General features: G+C 47.7%; 1 protein-coding gene across 1 annotated transcript in view; it reads left to right on the top strand.

The window, feature by feature from the left end:
* Positions 1-15942, top strand: part of NLRP5 (NLR family pyrin domain containing 5) — a 30912-nt gene extending 14970 nt beyond the window's left edge. Inside the window, exons 6-11 of the mRNA XM_059044600.2 lie at positions 961-1131; positions 3656-3826; positions 6958-7128; positions 9839-10006; positions 13362-13532; positions 15810-15942. Of these exons, the coding sequence (XP_058900583.1) occupies positions 961-1131; positions 3656-3826; positions 6958-7128; positions 9839-10006; positions 13362-13532; positions 15810-15942 (985 nt within the window). The remainder of the gene's footprint in view (positions 1-960; positions 1132-3655; positions 3827-6957; positions 7129-9838; positions 10007-13361; positions 13533-15809) is intronic.
* Positions 15943-19301: the final 3359 nt, after the last annotated feature.

Below are 19301 nucleotides of genomic sequence, written 5' to 3'. Positions count from 1 at the left end.
ACCTGGCGGTCTTGTGGACCTGACCCAGAAGTGGTTCAAATCACTTCCCCTCATATTCTCTTAGCAGGAACTCAGTTGCACGATCATATTCACCGCAAGGCAGGCTGTGAAATGTAGTCCAGCTCTGCATCCAGGTAAAAGCAAGAACAGGTTTGCACAATTAGAGCAACGCCTGGCTGCGGTATTTACTCTTTTAACCCTCACAAGCACCACTGTGATTGGCGGCGGTTTTCTCCATGCTTCCGATGGTAAAGCTACTTGCAAAACGGCAGATTACGCGACAGATCAGGCCCAGAGGATATACTATTTAAGGGTACCAACCTGCAGCTAATAGATAAATAGGTCCTGGAGATCTAATGCACAGTATAATGATTATAGACGCCCCAGTATTGTATTATAAACATCAACATTGCTAGGAGACTAGATCTTAATTACTCCCACCAAAAACAAAAAAAAAAGAGAAATGATTAACGCGTGATGTGATACAGGTTGTAGCTACTGCTACATTAGCAATCATACTGCAATATATAAAATCCGTGTATACGTGTTGCAATGTATAAATACATCAAGTTACACCTGATACTTACACAATGTTATATGTCAGATAAGTATATGAGATGTCAGCTTTTGATAACTGCTATGAATAAAATAATACCGAAGCAAGAGGACGGGGTGGGTAGGGCAGGGCAGGCATAGTTAAGGAAGGTAGTGAGACCCACTTACTCAGAAGAAGGGACACTCTGGAGAGTGAATGGAAAATTGAACCACAAAAAGGCCTGGGGCTGGGGCGAGGAGGGGTGTTGCAAACAGAAACAGCGAATGCTCAGCCCCTCAGGCCAGAGCAAACAGCATCCAGGAACCAGCCACATGGACAGAGTGGCTGCCGTCTGGGGAAGGAGGGGAAATGGCTTTGCTTCTGGGAGGAGGTGAGGCTGTGTCTCCTGTTGCCTGTCTCTGCAGGTTGGATCACTGTGAATTAACCCACACCTGTTGTCAGGTGATCTCCCAAATGCTTGTTACGTCCATCCGCCTGAAATCCCTGAGCCTGACAGGAAACAGGGTGACGGAGCAGAGCATCAAGTCTCTCTGTGATGCCTTGAAGGTCACACAGTGCACCCTGAAGAAGCTTATGTGAGTTGAACTCTGTTCAGCAGAGATATCGTCTCCTGAGATCACCCACGTCAGGGGGGATAAGGGAGGGGAATTGACTGGTGCGTAAGCCGAGGGTTAGAACGGGAGAAGGGAGCTCGTGAGAGAGTCCAATGTGGAGGTTTGAGAAAGACCCCAAAACTAACATCTATGTCTTTGCTACTGACTCCAAACTGATATAAAAGACCAGAGCAGAAGCTGAACTTGAAGAAACAGAGTAGAATGGAGGTTGCTAGAGGCTGGGAGTTGGGGAAATGGGGAGATATGTGTCAAAGGGTATAAACTTCCAGTTATAAGAGGAATAGGTTCTGGAGATCTAACATACAGCATTCAGATTATAGTTAACAATGCTGTACTATATACTTGAAACTTTCTCCAATGCCAAAGTCCCAAAGAGACGTAGGATTGTGGTTAAGCTGCCATCTATGGCATCTTTAAGCACCAGGCTCTGTGCTAAGTGTTCTCTCCCATGAACATCATTTTCACAAGCAACCTACCAGCTGGGAATTTGTTCCTCCCACTTGCTGATAAGGAAAACAGAATCCAGAAGAAGGGAAGTCTCTTGTCTCAGGTAATACAGGGAATAAAAGGCACAACTAAAATCTGAGCTCCCGTTTGATACCTAGGGAACTGATCTGTTACCTGGGAATTTCCTCCTTGACATCCCACAGTTTGGACCAGGTTGTTTCTCCCCACCACTCCCAAAGCATGCCATGGCAGGGGCGTCCTCCTTCAGTGGGAGTTTGGTTCTGAATCAGAGCAAAAGTTGAAAACCAAGTGGCACAAATTACCCTTTCAAGCCCAGAAGGGGGAAATAAAACTCACAGTGGAAGCCAACATACCTTCTAGCCATCAACCTGTGGAGGGGTCGGGGAGAAAAACTTTACTCTACACTCTTAAGATCAGTGTCTGGGGCCTGCAAATTAAACAGACAATGGACAGATTTGCAGGAGAAAAGGCATACAAATTGTATTGATGTTAATTTTTTTAATGTGCATGGGGCCTTCACAGAAAGGAAGTGAAAAACCCTAAGAAGCAGTTAGACTCAGGAGCTTACATACCATTTTAACAAGAGGTAATGAATTGTGGAGAAGTGACTAGACAAAGGAAAGGGGTTTGGGGCTTCTATGGGCTGATAAATTATGGGAAGGTGACTAGGAAGGAAATGGGGGAAACTGATAGAAAATGAGGGTTATAGGAAGACTCGCCTCAGTGCCACCTCTAACTCTGTGAGAAAGGTTGTTCTTTCCCTGGTACAGGAAGTGGGGGAAATGTGTGCCCTGCTTTCAGGCAGATGGGTGGAGGGCTGAGAGCTCCTCCTGTGTCTGATTTTTCTTAATTGCCTCCAGCTCAAAATGCTGTTTGAGTCAAAGTAGCATATTTTTGAGGTGGCCTGTCCTGATGCCTTTCAAGTCCAACCCAGCAAGCATGTCTTCCTTCATTGAAAGGAACCACCGCCAATAATACAGCGGAAGTGCTTGCCATGTGCATTGCACTGCTTTAAGCACGTCAGATGTGTCAGTTCATCTAATTTTGTCACAGTCCCATGAGAGAAGTACTATCAAACTCTCATTTTCAAGTACCGTTGCTTCTTGAGCTTTGCTAAAGAGGTGGACTATCTAGTTTATATCTATGGGTCACGATGTATTAAATGTAAGTCCTTCTAAATAGGGAAGTCACCCATCTCTGCAAAACCTCATGCCACAGTAAAACAGCCAGATAGAGAGCAGATTTGCATTGCCCACGTGCTTCCCATGCTGGTTGATGGGAGATTTAATCACCCACGATATTTAGGGTAGTGTTTTTGTTTTGTTCTGTTTTGTTTTGATTTGAAGTATAGTTGATTTACAATGTTGTGTTAGTTTGGGGTGTACAGCAAAGTGATTCGGATAAAAAATGTACATGTATATTTATATATTTATGTAGGTGTATATATATATGTATCTATATACATATGTATATTCTTTTTCAGATCCTTTTCCCTTGTAGATCATTACAAGACATTGAGTAGAGTTTCCTGTGCTATACAGTAGGTCCTTATTGGTTATCTATTTTATATATAGTCGTCCGTATCTGTTAATCTCAAACTCCTAATTTATCCCTCCCCGCCACCTTTCCCCTTTGGTAACCATAAGTTTGTTTTCTATGTCTGTGAGGCATATTTCTGTTTTGCAAATTCATTTGTGTCTTTTCTTTTAAGATTCCACATATAAGCAATATCATAGGATATTTGTCTCTCTCTGTCTTAACTTCACTCAGTATGACCATCTCTAGGTCCATCTTGTTGCTGCAAGTGGCATTATTTCATTCTTTCAGAGTGGAATTTGGGGACTGAATCACTGGAGTTGAGTTTGCAAGTTAAACACAGACATGATGTGACGTCACCAGATATCTTCCAGGGCGTGTCAGCTATGGGGGTGACTTTTCTCTCCCTTCCTTGCAAGGGAGGGAGAGATGGAAATCTAAGAACAGATATCATTTCCTTTCTGGGACTCTCTCCTTGCAGACTGGGGAACTGCGGCCTCACAGCCACTGACTGCCAGGATCTGGCCTCGGCTCTCACCAAGAACCAGAGCTTGACACACCTGTACCTGTCCGGAAACAGCCTGGGGAGTGAAGGCATGAATCTGCTGTGTCGAGCTGTGAAACTTCCCAACTGTGGTCTACAGAGGCTGATGTGAGTCCAACTCGCTGCCCTGCGAGGATCCGTAGCTTTATTACAAAGAGCAGAAAGCAGTGGGGAACGTGGAAATTGTCAGGACGAAGGGACCCGATAAGTGCCACATCCTGCCCTTCCTGATAGCTCCTATATTTCATCCTTCCGTGGAAAATTCCACCTCCGCCTCTGTGTTTTCTTACAGCGGGAAGTCCTCATTTAGCCAAATACAGCCGATTCTCATTACTCCTGGCAGTTGTGTTCTGTAAAGGTGCCGTGAATACTGAATTAGCAAATGCTGAATTAGCGAATACTGAACCATTGCTCCTAGGGAAATACAGGATTAGGTTCCTGGGCGCCTCTGGTCACATTTTTTTAAATTTATTTTATTCAAGTATAGTTGATTTATATTGTTGTGTTAATTTCTGCTGTATAGCAAAGTGATTCAGTTATACATATATATATATTCTTTTTCATTATGGTTTATCACAGGATATTGAATACAGTTCCCTGTGCTATACAGTAGGACCTTGTTGTTTATCCATCCTATATATAATAGCTTATATCTGCTAATCCCAAACTCCCACTCCATCCCTCCCCCAGCCTCCCTCCTCCTTGGCAAGCACAAGTCTGTTCTCTATGTCTGTGTGTCTGTCTCTGTTTCATAGATAAGTTCACTTGTGTCCCATTTTCTTCAAGCAATCAATACATAACCTTGTTTTGTGTGTTTCTTTTAACAGACACTTTATTTAATGCATATTATTGATTCATTAACATTGAACTCACAGCCAACAGCACTAGATCTCATCCCTGAATGAAGCTTATGTAATACATATGTTTTCTCCATAAAGCACATCCCAGCCTTCTTACCCTTAGGACACTAGACAGCACCTTAGCACTATCCTTGGGGGCCATTTTAAACGATGAAGTCACCACCACCACCACCACCAAAAAAACACAAAAATGCAAAACATCACGGCGTTAACTGGACCATGAAAAGGATGCCTGTTTCTGGTGTGGCAGCTGCAAAATTCCAACCTCAGCTAGGAGCATGTGCAACTGCCAGCTCAAATTTTTCTCTGCTCTGCACATTACTGATTTGCAAATATCGGTGTTGGGGGGACACCAATGTTAGCAAGGAGGCAGATTCAGGAATGCAGAGGCCATGAATAATGAGGCTTGACCATTTATTAAGCACCTACGTTGGGCAAACACTCTTGGTTGCTAGGGACAGAGATGAGAGGCAGAGGTGGTCCCTATGTTTACATAGGTTAGATTCTGGCAGGGGAGTGTTGGATAAGAGCTGAGATTTTTCTGTACTTCCCTGGCGGTCCAGTGGTTAAGACTCTGTACTTCCAATGCAGGGTGCACTGGTTTGATCCCCGGTCAAGGAACTAAGATCCCACGTGATGCGTGGCCAAAAAAAAAAAAAAGAGAGAGGTGAGATTTTTTAGATGAGGGTACTGGTGATGCAGGATCACTGGCCGCAAAGTGTGGGTGACACACGCACACATCTGGGGGTGCTGTGTACTCTAGCTATTTTACAGTAGGTGTAGGTGTCCCTGTCACTGTTTGAAATGCTGCCCCCTCGTGTTGCCAGACTCTTCTATCCGAAATCTTTGGTCTGACAGTAAGAATGTGAGACTTAACCTTGCTCAGTGCTGACAGCCAGCTCTGCCATTTCATCTCTCTGACCGATTAGTCCACCAACAACGTCACATGAGGGGAAAATATTCGTGCATTAATGGTATACGTGTAGCCAGAAATTCTGTTGAAGAATATAACTTTGATTCATATGTCTACCTTATGACGAGTTCTAAGGGTCCCCAGTGAGTAAGTATGGGGAGATAGTAGTGTAGACAGACGAGTGAGCACGAGCCCCTCGCCAAGACGTCCATGTCCTAAGCCCCGGAACCTACGAATATGTTTCCTTACATGGTAAAAAGGACTTTGCAGTGTGATTAAATTAAGAATCCTGAGGGACTTCCCCGGCCGTCCAGTGGTTAGGACTCCGCGCTTCCACTGCAGGGGGCACAGGTTCAATCCCCGGTCAGGGAACTAAAGATCCCACAAGACGTGCAGTGCAGCCAAAGTAAAAATAAAATGGAATAGAATAAAACAGCAAGAGAAAAAATTTTTGAATAGAATCTTGAGGGCTTCCCTGGTGGCACAGTGGTTGAGAGTCCGCCTGCCAATGCAGGGGACGCGGGTTCGTGCCCCGGTCCGGGAGGATCCCACGTGCCGCGGAGCGGCTGGGCCCGTGAGCCGTGGCCGCTGGGCCTGCGCGTCCGGAGCCTGTGCTCTGCAACGGGAGAGGCCGCGACAGTGAGAGGCCCACGTACCGCAAAAAAAAAAAAAAAAAAAAAATATATATATATATATATATATATATATATATATATATATATATATATATATATATATATAAAAGAATCTTGAGATGGGGAGATTCTCCTAGATTATCTGGGTGGCCCCCATGTAATCACACATGTCCTTCAGAGGGAAAGAAGGAGGTAGGAGAATCACAGGTGGAAGGGTGATAACAGAGTGATAGAGTTGCTGGCTGGAGACCAAGATCTAAGGCATGTGGGCAGCTTCTAAAAGCTGGAAAAGGCAAAGGAGAAGATTCTCCCCAGAAGGAACACAGCCCTGCTGACACCTTGATTTCCAGCCCAGTGAGACTCTGACCTCCAAAACCATAAGATAAATATGTGTGTGTTGATTTTATTTCTTTTGCGGTACGCAGGCCTCTCACTGTCGTGGCCTCTCCCGTTGCGGAGCACAGGCTCCGGACGCGCAGGCGCAGCGGCCACGGCTCACGGGCCCAGCCGCTCCGCGTCACGTGGGATCCTCCCGGACCGGGGCACGAACCCGCGTCCCCTGCATCGGCAGGCGGACTCTCAACCACTGAGCCACCAGGGAAGCCCCATAGGTGTGTTTTTAAAACACTAAGCTTGTGGCCATTTGTTACAGCAGCCATAGGAAGCGAATGCATTGAGTAGGAGGAAAATTAAAAAGAGATGGATCTTGACTAGCATCCAGCATGTGACCTGTGCCAGGTGTCCCACGGTGACACCCACAGGAGGAGAAAACTGAAGCCGAGGGAAGTTGCTCATGTGTGACCGTCCTCTTTCCCTGCGTGTGCCCTGCAGACTAAACGCATGCAACCTGGATGTGGCTGGCTGTGGCTTTCTTGCATTTGCGCTCATGGGAAACAGACACCTGACGCATCTGAGCCTTAGCATGAACCCCTTGGAAGATGGCGGGATGAACCTTCTGTGTGAGGTCATGATGGAGCCGTCTTGTCCCCTCCAGGACCTTGAGTAAGTTTCCCGGGTTGTTGGGAATCAACTCTACCATCTGGGGGCCTGAGCTTCCAGAATGTCGAGGGCGATGGTACCACAAATTAGTTCTAGGGTCACCTGAGGCTCATTCTTTCCAGCGGACACTCTGGGTAAGTTGATGTGTTGACACTGCAGTGAGTATGGGAAGGAAAGAGGAGAAAGCATTCTGGACGGGAGCCCCGTGGAAGGATCTATGGGGTTCTAGGATGCGCCTGATCTCTAAAACCGCTTTACTTTTCAGAACATCTTGCACCAAGTTAATCTTCAGCTGTTCATTCTGTATGTGGGAGGAGGGGGAGGGGGTGACTGTCTATCTCTCAATCCCTCTTCTCTCTGGGGCTCAAATTTCTTCACCCCTTTTGGAACATTTTTATATACTAGGAGTATTCCATCACTAAACCAACTAGAAAAATTAAAGGACCTCAATGAGCAGAAATAAATCTCTCAGCTTGAAACCAAGCAATAATCACTCTTCATGTTTCAGTTAATGTCTCCCGGATGCATAAGCAACATTGAATGTGTCACAAAGAAAGGATCCTAGCAGTTACCACTTCAGGTATTCTTACCATGTGGCAGGCACGTGGCTCTCAATATTTCCGCAGTTCCCCCACCAATCATACACCAGGGGGAACTAAAACTCCCAAGGAACCTAAACCTTGCTTGGGTCTCACATTCTGTCCTTGAGGATAAGCAAATCGTAATAGTAAATGAAGCACGATATGGTATTCCATTTAATGGTGCAAAATAACTTTTTTTTTTTTTTTGCGGTACGTGGGCCTCTCACTGCCGTGGCCTCTCCCGTTGCGGAGCACAGGCTCCGGACGCACAGGCTCCGGACGCACAGGCTCAGCGGCCACGGCTCACAGGCCCAGCCGTTCCGCGGCACGTGGGATCCTCCCGGACCGGGGCACGAACCCGCGTCCCCTGCACCGGCAGGTGGACTCTCAACCACTGCGCCACCAGGGAAGCCCCATAATAAATTTTAAAAACCCCAAAAGTTGGCACTTCCCTGGCGATCCAGTGGTTAGGACTTGGTGCCTCCACTGCAGGGGGTATGGGTTCAATCCCTGGTCAGGGAACTAGGATCCCAAATGCCAAGTGGTGTGGCCAAAAAATAAAATTTTAATAAATAAAATCCCCGAAAGCTGGACACTGGGCTTACGTCCAGTGTTTTAGTTATGTGTACCTTATCAAACTTTGTGTGCTTGATAGCCTTTTCTTATGATCAATTACAATGGTAGAGTTAATGGACCAAAAAGTGGGACCACTTTGAGAGCTCTCTCTCCCCAAAAATAAACAAACGAAAGGAATTGGATAGAGATCATAGTCCACAAACCTCTGAGTAGCCCCCAAGTATTAATTCTTCTATTTGTTTTCATGGAATTGGCATTTTGAACCCTAATGCTGCATGGTATAGAAAATGCAGCCTAGTCCATTGGAGATGCTATTTCTTTGGGGTTGCATTTAAGTGCTGGGAGATTTTCTGGTCCTCACCATCACCATTGGTCCATACTGGCCTCTCAGACTTGATCATTCCCACCTGGTCTTCACAAGTGAGTTCTTCCTCGTTCTTTTTTCTTTATTTTTGGCTGCATTGGGTCTTCGTTGCTGCGTGCGGGCTTTCTCTAGTTGTTGCGAGTGGGGGCTACTCTTCTTTGCGTTGTGAAGGCTTCTCATTGTGGTGGCTTCTCTTGTTGCGGAGCACGGGCTCTAGGTACGTGGGCTTCAGTAGTTGTGGTGCATGGGCTTCCGTCATTGTGGCATGCAGGCTTCTGTAGTTGTGGCTCATGGGCTCTAGAACGCAGGCTCAGTAGTTGTGGCACACGGGCTTAGTTGCTCCACGGCATGTGGGGATCCTCCCAGACCGGGGATCAAACCCATGTCCCCTGCATCGGCAGGCGGATTCCTAACCACTGCGCCCCCAGGGAAGGCCTCCTTCCTCGTTCTTGATGTGAATGCCTCGTGGAGATGGACCCAGTGGGATCATTCTATGCTTAGCACACTAAGTTGATGATGTGAGACTCCAGAGCTGTTTCTGTCATGTCTACTCAGATGACTCATATAGTCACTACTGAAGGGGCCATTTCCACCCTCTCCCACTCCTCCTGGGAACAGACACACAAGACCCCTTCTCCTTTTGGATCCCAAACCCTACCTAGTGTTTCAGTGACTTCTGTCATCTTTTCTGTCCCTCTCAGGGCTCTGTCCCTTTGTCAGAGGCTCTACCAATTTCTACTGGTGTTTTTTTCCATTTCTCTCCCTGCCCTCCACCAGGGAGAATGTTTATCCCATCTTCAGGTGAAAAGAGTGCTCATTTCTTTGTCTGAAGATGCCTCCAGTCTCTTCAAAAACTTTCCCCACCATCTTCTATTATGTGTCTCTTGAGATGATAGACTGTCCTAAGCTGTTCACAGGGAGATGGAGAGAAAAATTGCCAGTTGGGAAGGAACAAGGGGAATCTCTACTAATGTTTCTGAACCTTATTGCACTGTGGCGCTCTCCGCAAAAGGTGCAGATATTGTCTCTCTCTCTAAATCTCGCTCAATAATCTCCACCTCTCTCCCTCTCTCTCTCTCCATCTCTCTATACCTCTTCATCTGTCTTCATCTCTCTCTCTACATCTCTCTCTCTGTCTTCATCTCTCTCACTCTCTCTCCCCCACCCAACCCCCACTTCCCTCCTCTTGCAGATTGGTCAAGTGCCATCTCACTGCCGCTTGCTGCAAGAATCTGTCCTATGTCATCACAAGAAGTCAACACCTGAAGAGCCTGGATCTAGCCGCCAATGCCCTGGGCGACCACGGGATTACAGCGCTGTGTGAGGGATTGAAACAGAAGAATTCTCTGAGGAGACTTGGGTACGTTCCTGGGATCACCTCTTTGAGGGCTGGGCACAGAGTGAAGGGGACCCAAACGTTAAGTCGCTTGAACAAAGACCCTGTTCTGATTTTCACAGTCCCATCAAATTAGACAGCATACAACCATGGCCGAGTAACAGACTGAGGCACAAATTCCAACTGGGCTCCTTGATATGGATGAATTAAATAGCCAACACTTGAGAACAGGCTCTGGAGGTAGTGAGAACTAAATAGATACATGTTTACTGGAAAACCCATGTGTGCTGAGCACAGTGCCAAATGGTGGAGGTATGGACATGTATAGACCGTGGAGTGGATGCATTTATGGTCTAGTGAGAAAGGTGGACCAAAGAGCAAATGATGACATGGCTGTTTCTGAAACCCTAGTGAGCATCAGAATCACCCCAGAGGTTTGTTTGAAACAGTGTGACTGGGCTTCCCTGGTGGCGCAGTGGTTGAGAGTCCGCCCGCCGATGCTGGAGACATGGGTTCGTGCCCTGGTCCGGGAAGATCCCGCGTGTCGCGGAGCGGCTGGGCCTGTGAGCCATGGCCGCTGAGCCTGCGCGTCCGGAGCCCGTGCTCCACAGCGGGAGAGGCCACAGCAGTGAGAGGCTCGCGTACCGCAAAAAAAAAAAAAAAAAAGTGTGCCAGTACATACAATGGAATATTACTCAGCCATAAAAAAGAATGAAATAGCGCCATTTGCTGCAACACGGATGGACCTAGAGATGGTCATACTAAGTGAAGGAAGTCAGACAGAGACAGACAAATACCATATGATATGGCTTATATGTGGAATCTTAAAAAAAGGATACAAATGAACTTATGAAAAAGAAATAGACTCACATAGAAAACAAACATCATTACCAAAGGGGAAACATGGTGGGCAGGGATAAATTACAAGTTGGGGATTAACATATACACACTAAAATATATATATAATAACCAACAAGGACCTACTGTACAGCACAGGGAATGCTACTCAATATTCTGTAATAACCTATATGGGAAAAGAATCTGAAAAGGAATGGATATATATATATTATATATATATATAATATATAATATGTATATACAATTGAATCACTGCTGTACACCTGAAACTAACACAACATTGTATCAATAAATCAACAATACCATGTAAAATAAAAAATTTTTTAAAAAAAGGACTGAAGCACTGACACATGCTACAATGTGGATGAACCTTGAAGACATTAGGCTAAAGTGAAATAAGCCAAATACAGAAGGTCACATGTATGATTCCAGTTCTATGAAATATCCAAAATGGGCAAATCCATAAAGACAGAAAGTAGATAACAGGCAGAGCTCATTTTTTTGTTCTTGTCACAAATGGAAGGTTTGTGGCAACCCTACATCAAGCAAGTCTATCAGTGCCAATTTTCCAACATTTTCTCACTTTGTGTCTCTGTCACATTTTGGTGATTCTCCCAATGTTTCAGACTTTTTCATTTTTATTATATTCATGATCGTGATCTGTGAGCAGTGAGCTTTTTTTTATTTTTTAATTTTTTTAACTGAAATATAGTTCATTTACAATGTTGTGTTAGTTTCAGGTATACAGCAAAGTGATTCAGTTATACATTATATATATATATAAATTATTTTTCAGATTCTTTTCCCATATAGGTTATTACAGGATATTGAGCATATTCCCTGTGCTATACAGTAGGTCCTTGTTGGTTACCTATTTTATATACAGTAGCTTGTATCTGTTAATTCCAGATTGGTGAACTTTGATGTTACTACTATGACTTGATGAAGGCTCAGAAGATTAGCGTTTTTTAGCAATAAAGTATTTTTTAATTAAAGTACACTGTTTTGGGAGTTCCCTGTGGTGCAGTGGTTAAGAATCTGCCTGCCAATGCAGGAGACATGGGTTCGATCCCTGGTCCGGGAAGATCCCACATGCCGTGGAGCACCTAAGCCCGCATGCCACAACTACAGAAGCCCGCGCACCTAGAGCCCATACTCCGCAACAAGAGAAGCCACCACAGTGAGAAGCACGCGCACAGCAACAAAGAGCAGCCCCTGCTCACTGCAACTAGAGGAAGCCCATGCACAGCAATGAAGACACAATGCAGCCCAAAATAAGTAATAAATAAATAAATATTTTTTTAAAAAGTACATTGTTTCTATAAACAATAAGTGCTGGAGAGGGTGTGGAGAAAAAAGAACCCTCTTGCACTGCTGGTGGGAATGTAAATGATACAGCCAGTATGGAGAACAGTATGGAGGTTCCTTAAAAAAATAAAAATAGAGCTACCATATGGCCCAGCAATCCCACTCCTGGGCATATACCCAGAGAAAACCATAATTCAAAGACACATGCACCCCAATGTTCATTGCAGCACTATTTACAATAGCCAGGACGTGGAAGGAACTAAGTGTCCATCGACAGATGAATGGATAAAGAAGACGTGGCACATATATACAATGGAATATTACTCAGCCATAAAAAGAAATGAAATTGGGTCATTTGTAGAGATGTGGATGGACCTAGAGACTGTCCTACAGACTGAAGTAAGTCATAAAGAGAAAACCAAATATCATATATTAACGCATATATGTGGAATCTGAAAAAGTTGGGAAGGTATATTCTTAACCACGGGATCACCAGGGAAGTCCTGCTGCTGATTTATTTTATACCTAGTTGTTTGTACCTCTTAATCTCTACTTCTCTATTGCCCCTCCCCCCACCACTGTTTTTTTCTCTATTTCTGTTTTCATTCATTCACTCATTTTATTCTTTAGTTTCCACATTTAAGTGAAAATATACAGTGTCTGTCTTTCTCTGTCTGACTTACTTCACTATGCGTAATACACTCCAGGTCCACCCATGTTGCTGCAAGTGGCAAGATTTTGTTCTTTTTCGTGGCTGAGTGGTATTCTGTTGTGGTATTTATTTATTTATTTTTGGCTGCATTGGGTCTTTGTTGCTGCGTGCGGGCTTTCTCTAGTTGTGGTGAGTGGGGGCTACTCTTCGTTGTGGTGCACGGGCTTCTCATTGCAGTGGCTTCTTTTGTTGCAGAGCATGGGCTCTAGGCGCGTGGGCTCAGTAGTTGTGGCACACGGGTTTCAGTAGCTGTAGCTCGCGGGCTCTAGAGCACAGGCTGAGTAGTTGTGGTGCACAGGCTTAGTTGCTCCGTGGCATGTGGGATCTTCCCGGACTAGGGCTCGAACCCGTGTCCCCTGTATTGGCAGGCGGATTCTCAACCACTGTGCCACCAGGGAAGCCCCCCGCTGTGATTTTAAAGTTGTGGTGGAAGTCAAACATGTGCTGAAGGAAGGATCCGGATCTTGGGGTCATTCCTTGGCTGTGCTGTGCTCTCTAAAGGTTGGAGACCTGTGGACTGACCTCCAATGGCTGTGAGGCCCTCTCCTCTGCCCTCTCCTGCAATCAGCACCTGACCAGCCTAAACCTGATGCAGAACAATTTCGGTCCCAGCGGGATGACAAAGCTGTGTTTGGCCTTTGCACACCCCACATCTAATCTACAAACCATCGGGTAAGTCCCCGGCGACGTCTTCTGAAATACGAACCTCCTTCTGCTACTGGCACCGTAGTTGGTGGAGAAGCAGTTGATCTGAGAAGTTCAGACCTTGTCTCATCAACCAGATCTTTATCCAACCGCTAAGTGCTCACCGTGTTCCAGGCACCGTGTTGGGTGCTGTGGATACAGGGTGGGTACAGTGCCTGGTACCACGGGGCTTCCTCTGGGGATGGGTTTGGGGAGCGTGGAGGGATGACATACAAATAAAATGTTTATCTTCAAAAAAAAAACCCTAAAACTAGAATTACCGTAGGATCCAGCCATCTCACTTGTGGGTACACACCCAACAAAATTGAAAGCAGGTTTTCGGAGAGATATTTGCACTCCTGTGTCCATGACAACATCATTCACAGTAGCCAAGAGGTGGAAGCAACGCAGGTATCTACTGATGGGTGAATGGATAAATGACGTGTGGTCTGTCCATACCATAAAATAGCATTCGGCCTTAAAAGGAAGGAAATTGACACATGCTACAACGTGGAAGAAACTTAAGGACGTTATGCTTGGTGAAATAAGCCAGTCACAGAAAGACAAATACTACATGATACTACTTAGGTGAGGTCCCTAGAGTCATCAGATCCACAGAGACAGAAAGTGGAACGGTGGGGGCCTGGAGAGTGGGAGACGGGGAGCTAGTGTTTAACGGGGACAGAGTTTCAGCTGGGGGAGATGGAAAGGAGTTATAAGGACGGACAGTGCTGATAGTTGCACAACAGTGCGGATGGACTGGGTGCCGCGGACCCGTACAATGAAAAATGGTTCCGATGGTAAAGGTTATATGTATTTTCCCACCATTAAATGTTTTTGATGTTCAGGATTACTGCAGGTGGTAAACGCTAAGAAGGAAACGAAAGAGTAAGAGAGAATGACCGGGTGTGGAATTAATTTTTTTTTCTTTCTTTTTGGTGGTACGCGGGCCTCTCACTGTTGTGGCCCCTCCCGCTGCGGAGCACAGGCTCCGGACGCGCAGGCTCAGTGGCCATGGCTCACGGGCCCAGCCGCTCCGCGGCACGTGGGATCCTCCCGGACCGGGGCACGAACCCGCGTCCCCTGCATCGGCAGGCGGACTCTCAACCTCTGCGCCACCAGGGAAGCCCGTGGAATTAGTTTTGACGATAGAGAAAGTATTTGCTGCTTAGCACCTCATGTTCGTAGACAAAATAGAAGTTCAGGGCACCCCTGGAGGTGAAGAAGTACAGCCGTGATTGAGGGAAGTAAAGACCTGACTGGAGAAACGTAAAACTTGCGGCAGCACAGAAGGCCCCTTGTGGTTGATTGTGATGTACTTACATCGGTAGCAAACTTCCCGGTTGACTAACTGGTTTCTCCTGCATGGTCCAGCGTACAGCAGGTGGATTTATCCAGGGGTCAAGTTTTGACTGATGGATGTCGCCAGAAAGAACACGATGGTTGTGGTGTGAAATCTGAGGGGAAGGGTGGATTGGAAGGCATGGCTCAGTGGATTTGGAGATCTTGATGCAGCCAAAGTGAACGGTTTCGGCGATCACTTCAGCGAGTGAGCTGAAAAGGCAGAAGGCTGTGTTGCAAAGGGGCGTATCTGTGTCGGTGACACACGAGGCAATGTAGCCTTTGATGAGATAAGCTTGTGGCGTAGGGGACTTGGTAGGTGAAGATGAGAAGAGGCGGACCTAGATTTGACTAATGGACCTTTCGGGAGGCTGTTTCCTTACCTGTCAAATGGGGACGATACCATGTGTCTCTTTGAATACCTGTTTCTCTCTCCTAGAATATAAGCTTCATGAAGGTGGGGAGTTTGCCTTGTTTAGCACTGTGCCTCGAAACCCTGTAACAGCACCTGGCACAAAGCCATTTCTCAGGAAGGAGTTCGTGAATGTCTGCCTCTTCGGATAGCTATGAGGGGCAGGTGCCTGTAAAATCTCAGTGTAGCGTCTGCCTTGTAAAGAGTTCCTTTACAAGGAGGGTCTGGCTTTCATTCTATGAGGCACACACTGTTTCTCCTCAAGAGTACAAGAGGGGGGACTTCCCTGGTGGTCAACTGGTTAAGACTCGGCGCTTCCAGTGCAGGGGATGGGGGTGTGATATCTGGCCAGGGAGCTAATATCCCACGTGCCATGTGGTGTGGCCAAAATTTTTTTTAAGAAAAGTGCAAGAGGTGGTTTCAGACCCTTGGGGGGCGACCAGGAATTCTGAGGAAGGGAGAAGCGTCAGAAGCAAATTCTCAGAGTAGTAAGTCCCCTTTTTGCCCCCCAGGCTGTGGAAATGGAACTACCCTTCTCGAATAAGAAGGCTTCTAGAGGAGCTACAGCGACTCAAGCCACACATTGTAATTGGTGACAGTTGGTATTCTTTTGCGGAAGATGACCGCTACTGGTGGAAAAACTGAAGACCTAAAAACCCTCCCCACCCACACTCGCTCTGATGGAGGAACCTTCTAGGGTCCAGCTGTGCCCAGGGGTTCCTTCTCAAAGATGGATAATGATTTCTGATTCTCATAAAGCCCTCATAGGTAGTGCTTCTTGAGTGTCCACTTTAACTTGGTCATTGCATTTGCCTGAGGTAGGCTCGTGACCTTCATGTCATAGGACCTCAGTATCTGTGAAATGTCTGTCCTACCAGAGGGCATGGAGAGAGAATCAAATAAACACTGAGCATTTGGAAAAAGCATCCAGTGGCTTTTTTTTTTTTTTTTTTTTTTTGGCGGCGCTGGGTCTTCATTGCTGCATGTGGGCTTTCTCTAGTTGCGGAGAGAGGGAGCTGCTCTTCGTTGTGGTGCGCGGGCTTCTCGTTGTGGTGGCTTCTCTTGCTGAGGAGCACGGACTCTAGGTGTGCAGGCTTCAGTAGTTGCGGCACGTGGGCTCAGTAGTTGTGGCGCATGGGCTTAGTTGCTCCACAGCATGTGGGATCTTCCTGGACCACAGATCGAACCCATGTCCCCTGCGTTGACAGGCGGATTCTTAAATACTGCACCGCCAGGGAAGTCCCTCCGGTGGCCTTCTTGATCAATGTGGGTGTGATTCCAGAGCAGAGGAGGGAGGACTTAGGTCCTTAAAAGTGCCCCCAAATTTTGATAACACAGATCTGCTGGTTTTTTAAAGCACATATCTGAATTTCAAAGTAGGGTGTGACTATTATTCAACATCTGACACATAAACACAAAGCTGAATTTACTGCTTAGTGTAGTAAAGAACAACTGGTCTACCACAGTCTCTCCCTCAAACCAACCCCAAGAGGTAGGTAATATTTTTCCTATTCTACAGATAAGGAAACAGAGGCCGATGGATGTTGACATTTGTCTGGCGTCACAAAAAGTCAATCAGTAATCCAGAGAAAACTCTCATTGGAAAAGACATGTGCACCCCAATGTTCATAGCAGCACTATTCACAGTAGCCAAGACAGGAAGCAACCTAAATGTCCCTCAACAGAGGAATGGATAAAGAAGAAGTGGCACACGTATACACTGGACTATTACTCAGCCATAAGAAACGATGAAATCATGTCATCTGCAGCTACATGGATTATCGTACTAAATGAAGTGAATCAGAAAGAGAAAGACCAGAACCATGTAGTGTCACTTATATGTGGGACCTAAAATATGACACATAGGTGCACGCACATTTATTTTTATACTTGCGCCCCCGGAAGGCAGAGCAAGAGGACAGGGAACATCTCCTGGAAGGCGACCCTTGGCAAATCCAGGGACATCGCCCTGACCTAGGATGTCTGGCCACGGGGTGGGGACCCAGGGTGGGGACATGCTGCCTCCTGCAAGACTCTGGGCTCTTCCATTGTCGTTTTCTCCAGTTGGATCCTTCCCCCACGTCGTGTGATGTGGCACCTCCCTTCCACCCGCTCCTCACGCTTTGCAGGGGGGTAGTGTTGGGTGTGTGTGTGGCGTGATGCCATGTCAGTTCGGCTTCTCCAAGCTACAAGTCACAGAATTCCTGATCCCAACGCCGCCCCCTGCCGTTCCCTTGAACCTCCGCGGGAGCCCACCAGGTGGCGGTAGAGCGTCACCCAGAAAGGACGGCTCCCGCGTGCCCCGGGGCAGGTGTTTCATCCTCAGCACTGTCGAACTTTGGGGCAGGATAATCCTTTGTGGTGGGCAAGGGGGCTGTCCTGTGCACGGTAGGACATCGAGCAGCACCCCTGGCTTTTACCGACTAGATGCCAGGTGCACCCACCCACCCCCGGTCCTGAGAACTGAGAATGGCTCCAGACGTTGCCAGACGCTACCTTTGGGGCACGGTCGCCGCCACCCGAGAACTGCCACTCTACGTTAAACGGGGAAACCTCCCTCGGAAGCACCGCCGCGCGCCGCGGGACAGAACAGCTTCCCTGGCACGTCCCCATCGGCGTGTAATGCCGAGGGTGTGGCCACTTCTCGTTTCCCTCGTAGGAGGAGAGCTGTTTCGTAGACCCAAAGGCGTAGCTGCGTTATCCATAGCTGCCAAAACTTGGAAGCAAGCAATACGTCCTTCGGGAGGTGAGTGCATACGAGGCCCGGAGAGGGCAAGCGGCCCCTGATGGCAGAACAAGGCCATGAACCTTGGCTCCTCAACCCTGCGTCAGGCTCCTTCCCGGGACAGGAATTGGCTGCCAGTGACCAAGGCCCAGGCACTTACAGACACTCCCAGGGATCCCTTGAGACAGTCGAGACAGGCAAGGTCTTTGCACAGAGGAAGCCAGGGGTCACAGTGATTAGCTCACTTGCCCAGAGTCACAGCTTACGTGCGGCACCCTGGAAATCGGCCCAGAATCTTTCTTGCTCCAGGGGTAGGGAGTGAATGACTCAACCCGTGCCCTTACTCCGACCCAAGTGACAGGGCGCATCCCTTCCACCCAGCAGGCACGACTCCTCCCTCCCTCCCTCCCTCCCTCCCTCCCTCACCTCCCTCACCTCCGGAAGCGCCCAAGGGCAGCGCTGGCGGAGAGGGAAGGGACTGCGGGCGTTGCGCAATGCTTTCTGAGCCTTTGTTTACCCCAGCCCGCTCTGGACAAACAGCGTCGCCCCTCCCTCCTTTGGAGGGGTCTGAGATCTCAAAAGAAAGTGAACTGCCTCAACCAACTTCCAAGCGAGGCGACGGCCACCTGAGAACATGCTCCTCTGACCTACAATCGCACCCAAGATGTTCTAACACATCCTTCTGGGGAGTCACGTCTCTGTCCACCAGATGGCCATCCGTGACCTTGGTTTTGAGCCCCTGGTTCACCAGGTGAGAACCTGAGGCCCCGAGGTGGGTGGGGGCAGGATCTGCTCAAGGACGGCAAAGTGCCAGGGGGAGTTTCGGTGCTCAAGGTAGAAACCCCCCTTCCCCCTTCGGCTCCCCTCCTGCTGGTGAAACTCTCTTTCTGCGGAGGTAAAAGGAACGTTGAGTCCAGCCACGGCGTTTGGCCCGGCTGGAAATGCCCCCCGAAGATCCCGGGGATGTGGTCCCCAGGACTCCAGCTGAGGGTCCCAGGACACTGGAATTAGCATCAGAGGGCCCCACCCTGAGGACTGACCTGCTAGCAGTCCTCTCGTCCCAGGACTGCTGCAATGATGCTGCAGGACCAGGTCCATCTGGCAAGTAGCACAGCGCCTAGAACACAAGAAGCACCGGAAAGCAGCTGCCCACCCTGTCTTCCCGCCAGCCCCCTGGCTGGCTCCTCCAGCGGGGCCCTGGGGGCAGGCAGGTATCCGCCCCCCCACCAGAGCCCACCTCCCGCCTCTAGGAGAGTTTCGTCGCTAGGAAGCACTGGCA

Source organism: Kogia breviceps, chromosome 18 (assembly GCF_026419965.1).
Source record: "Kogia breviceps isolate mKogBre1 chromosome 18, mKogBre1 haplotype 1, whole genome shotgun sequence".
NCBI lineage: Eukaryota > Metazoa > Chordata > Mammalia > Artiodactyla > Physeteridae > Kogia > Kogia breviceps.
Note: the sequence above shows the minus strand (reverse complement) of the source record. Positions and strands in the feature narration are given on the sequence as shown.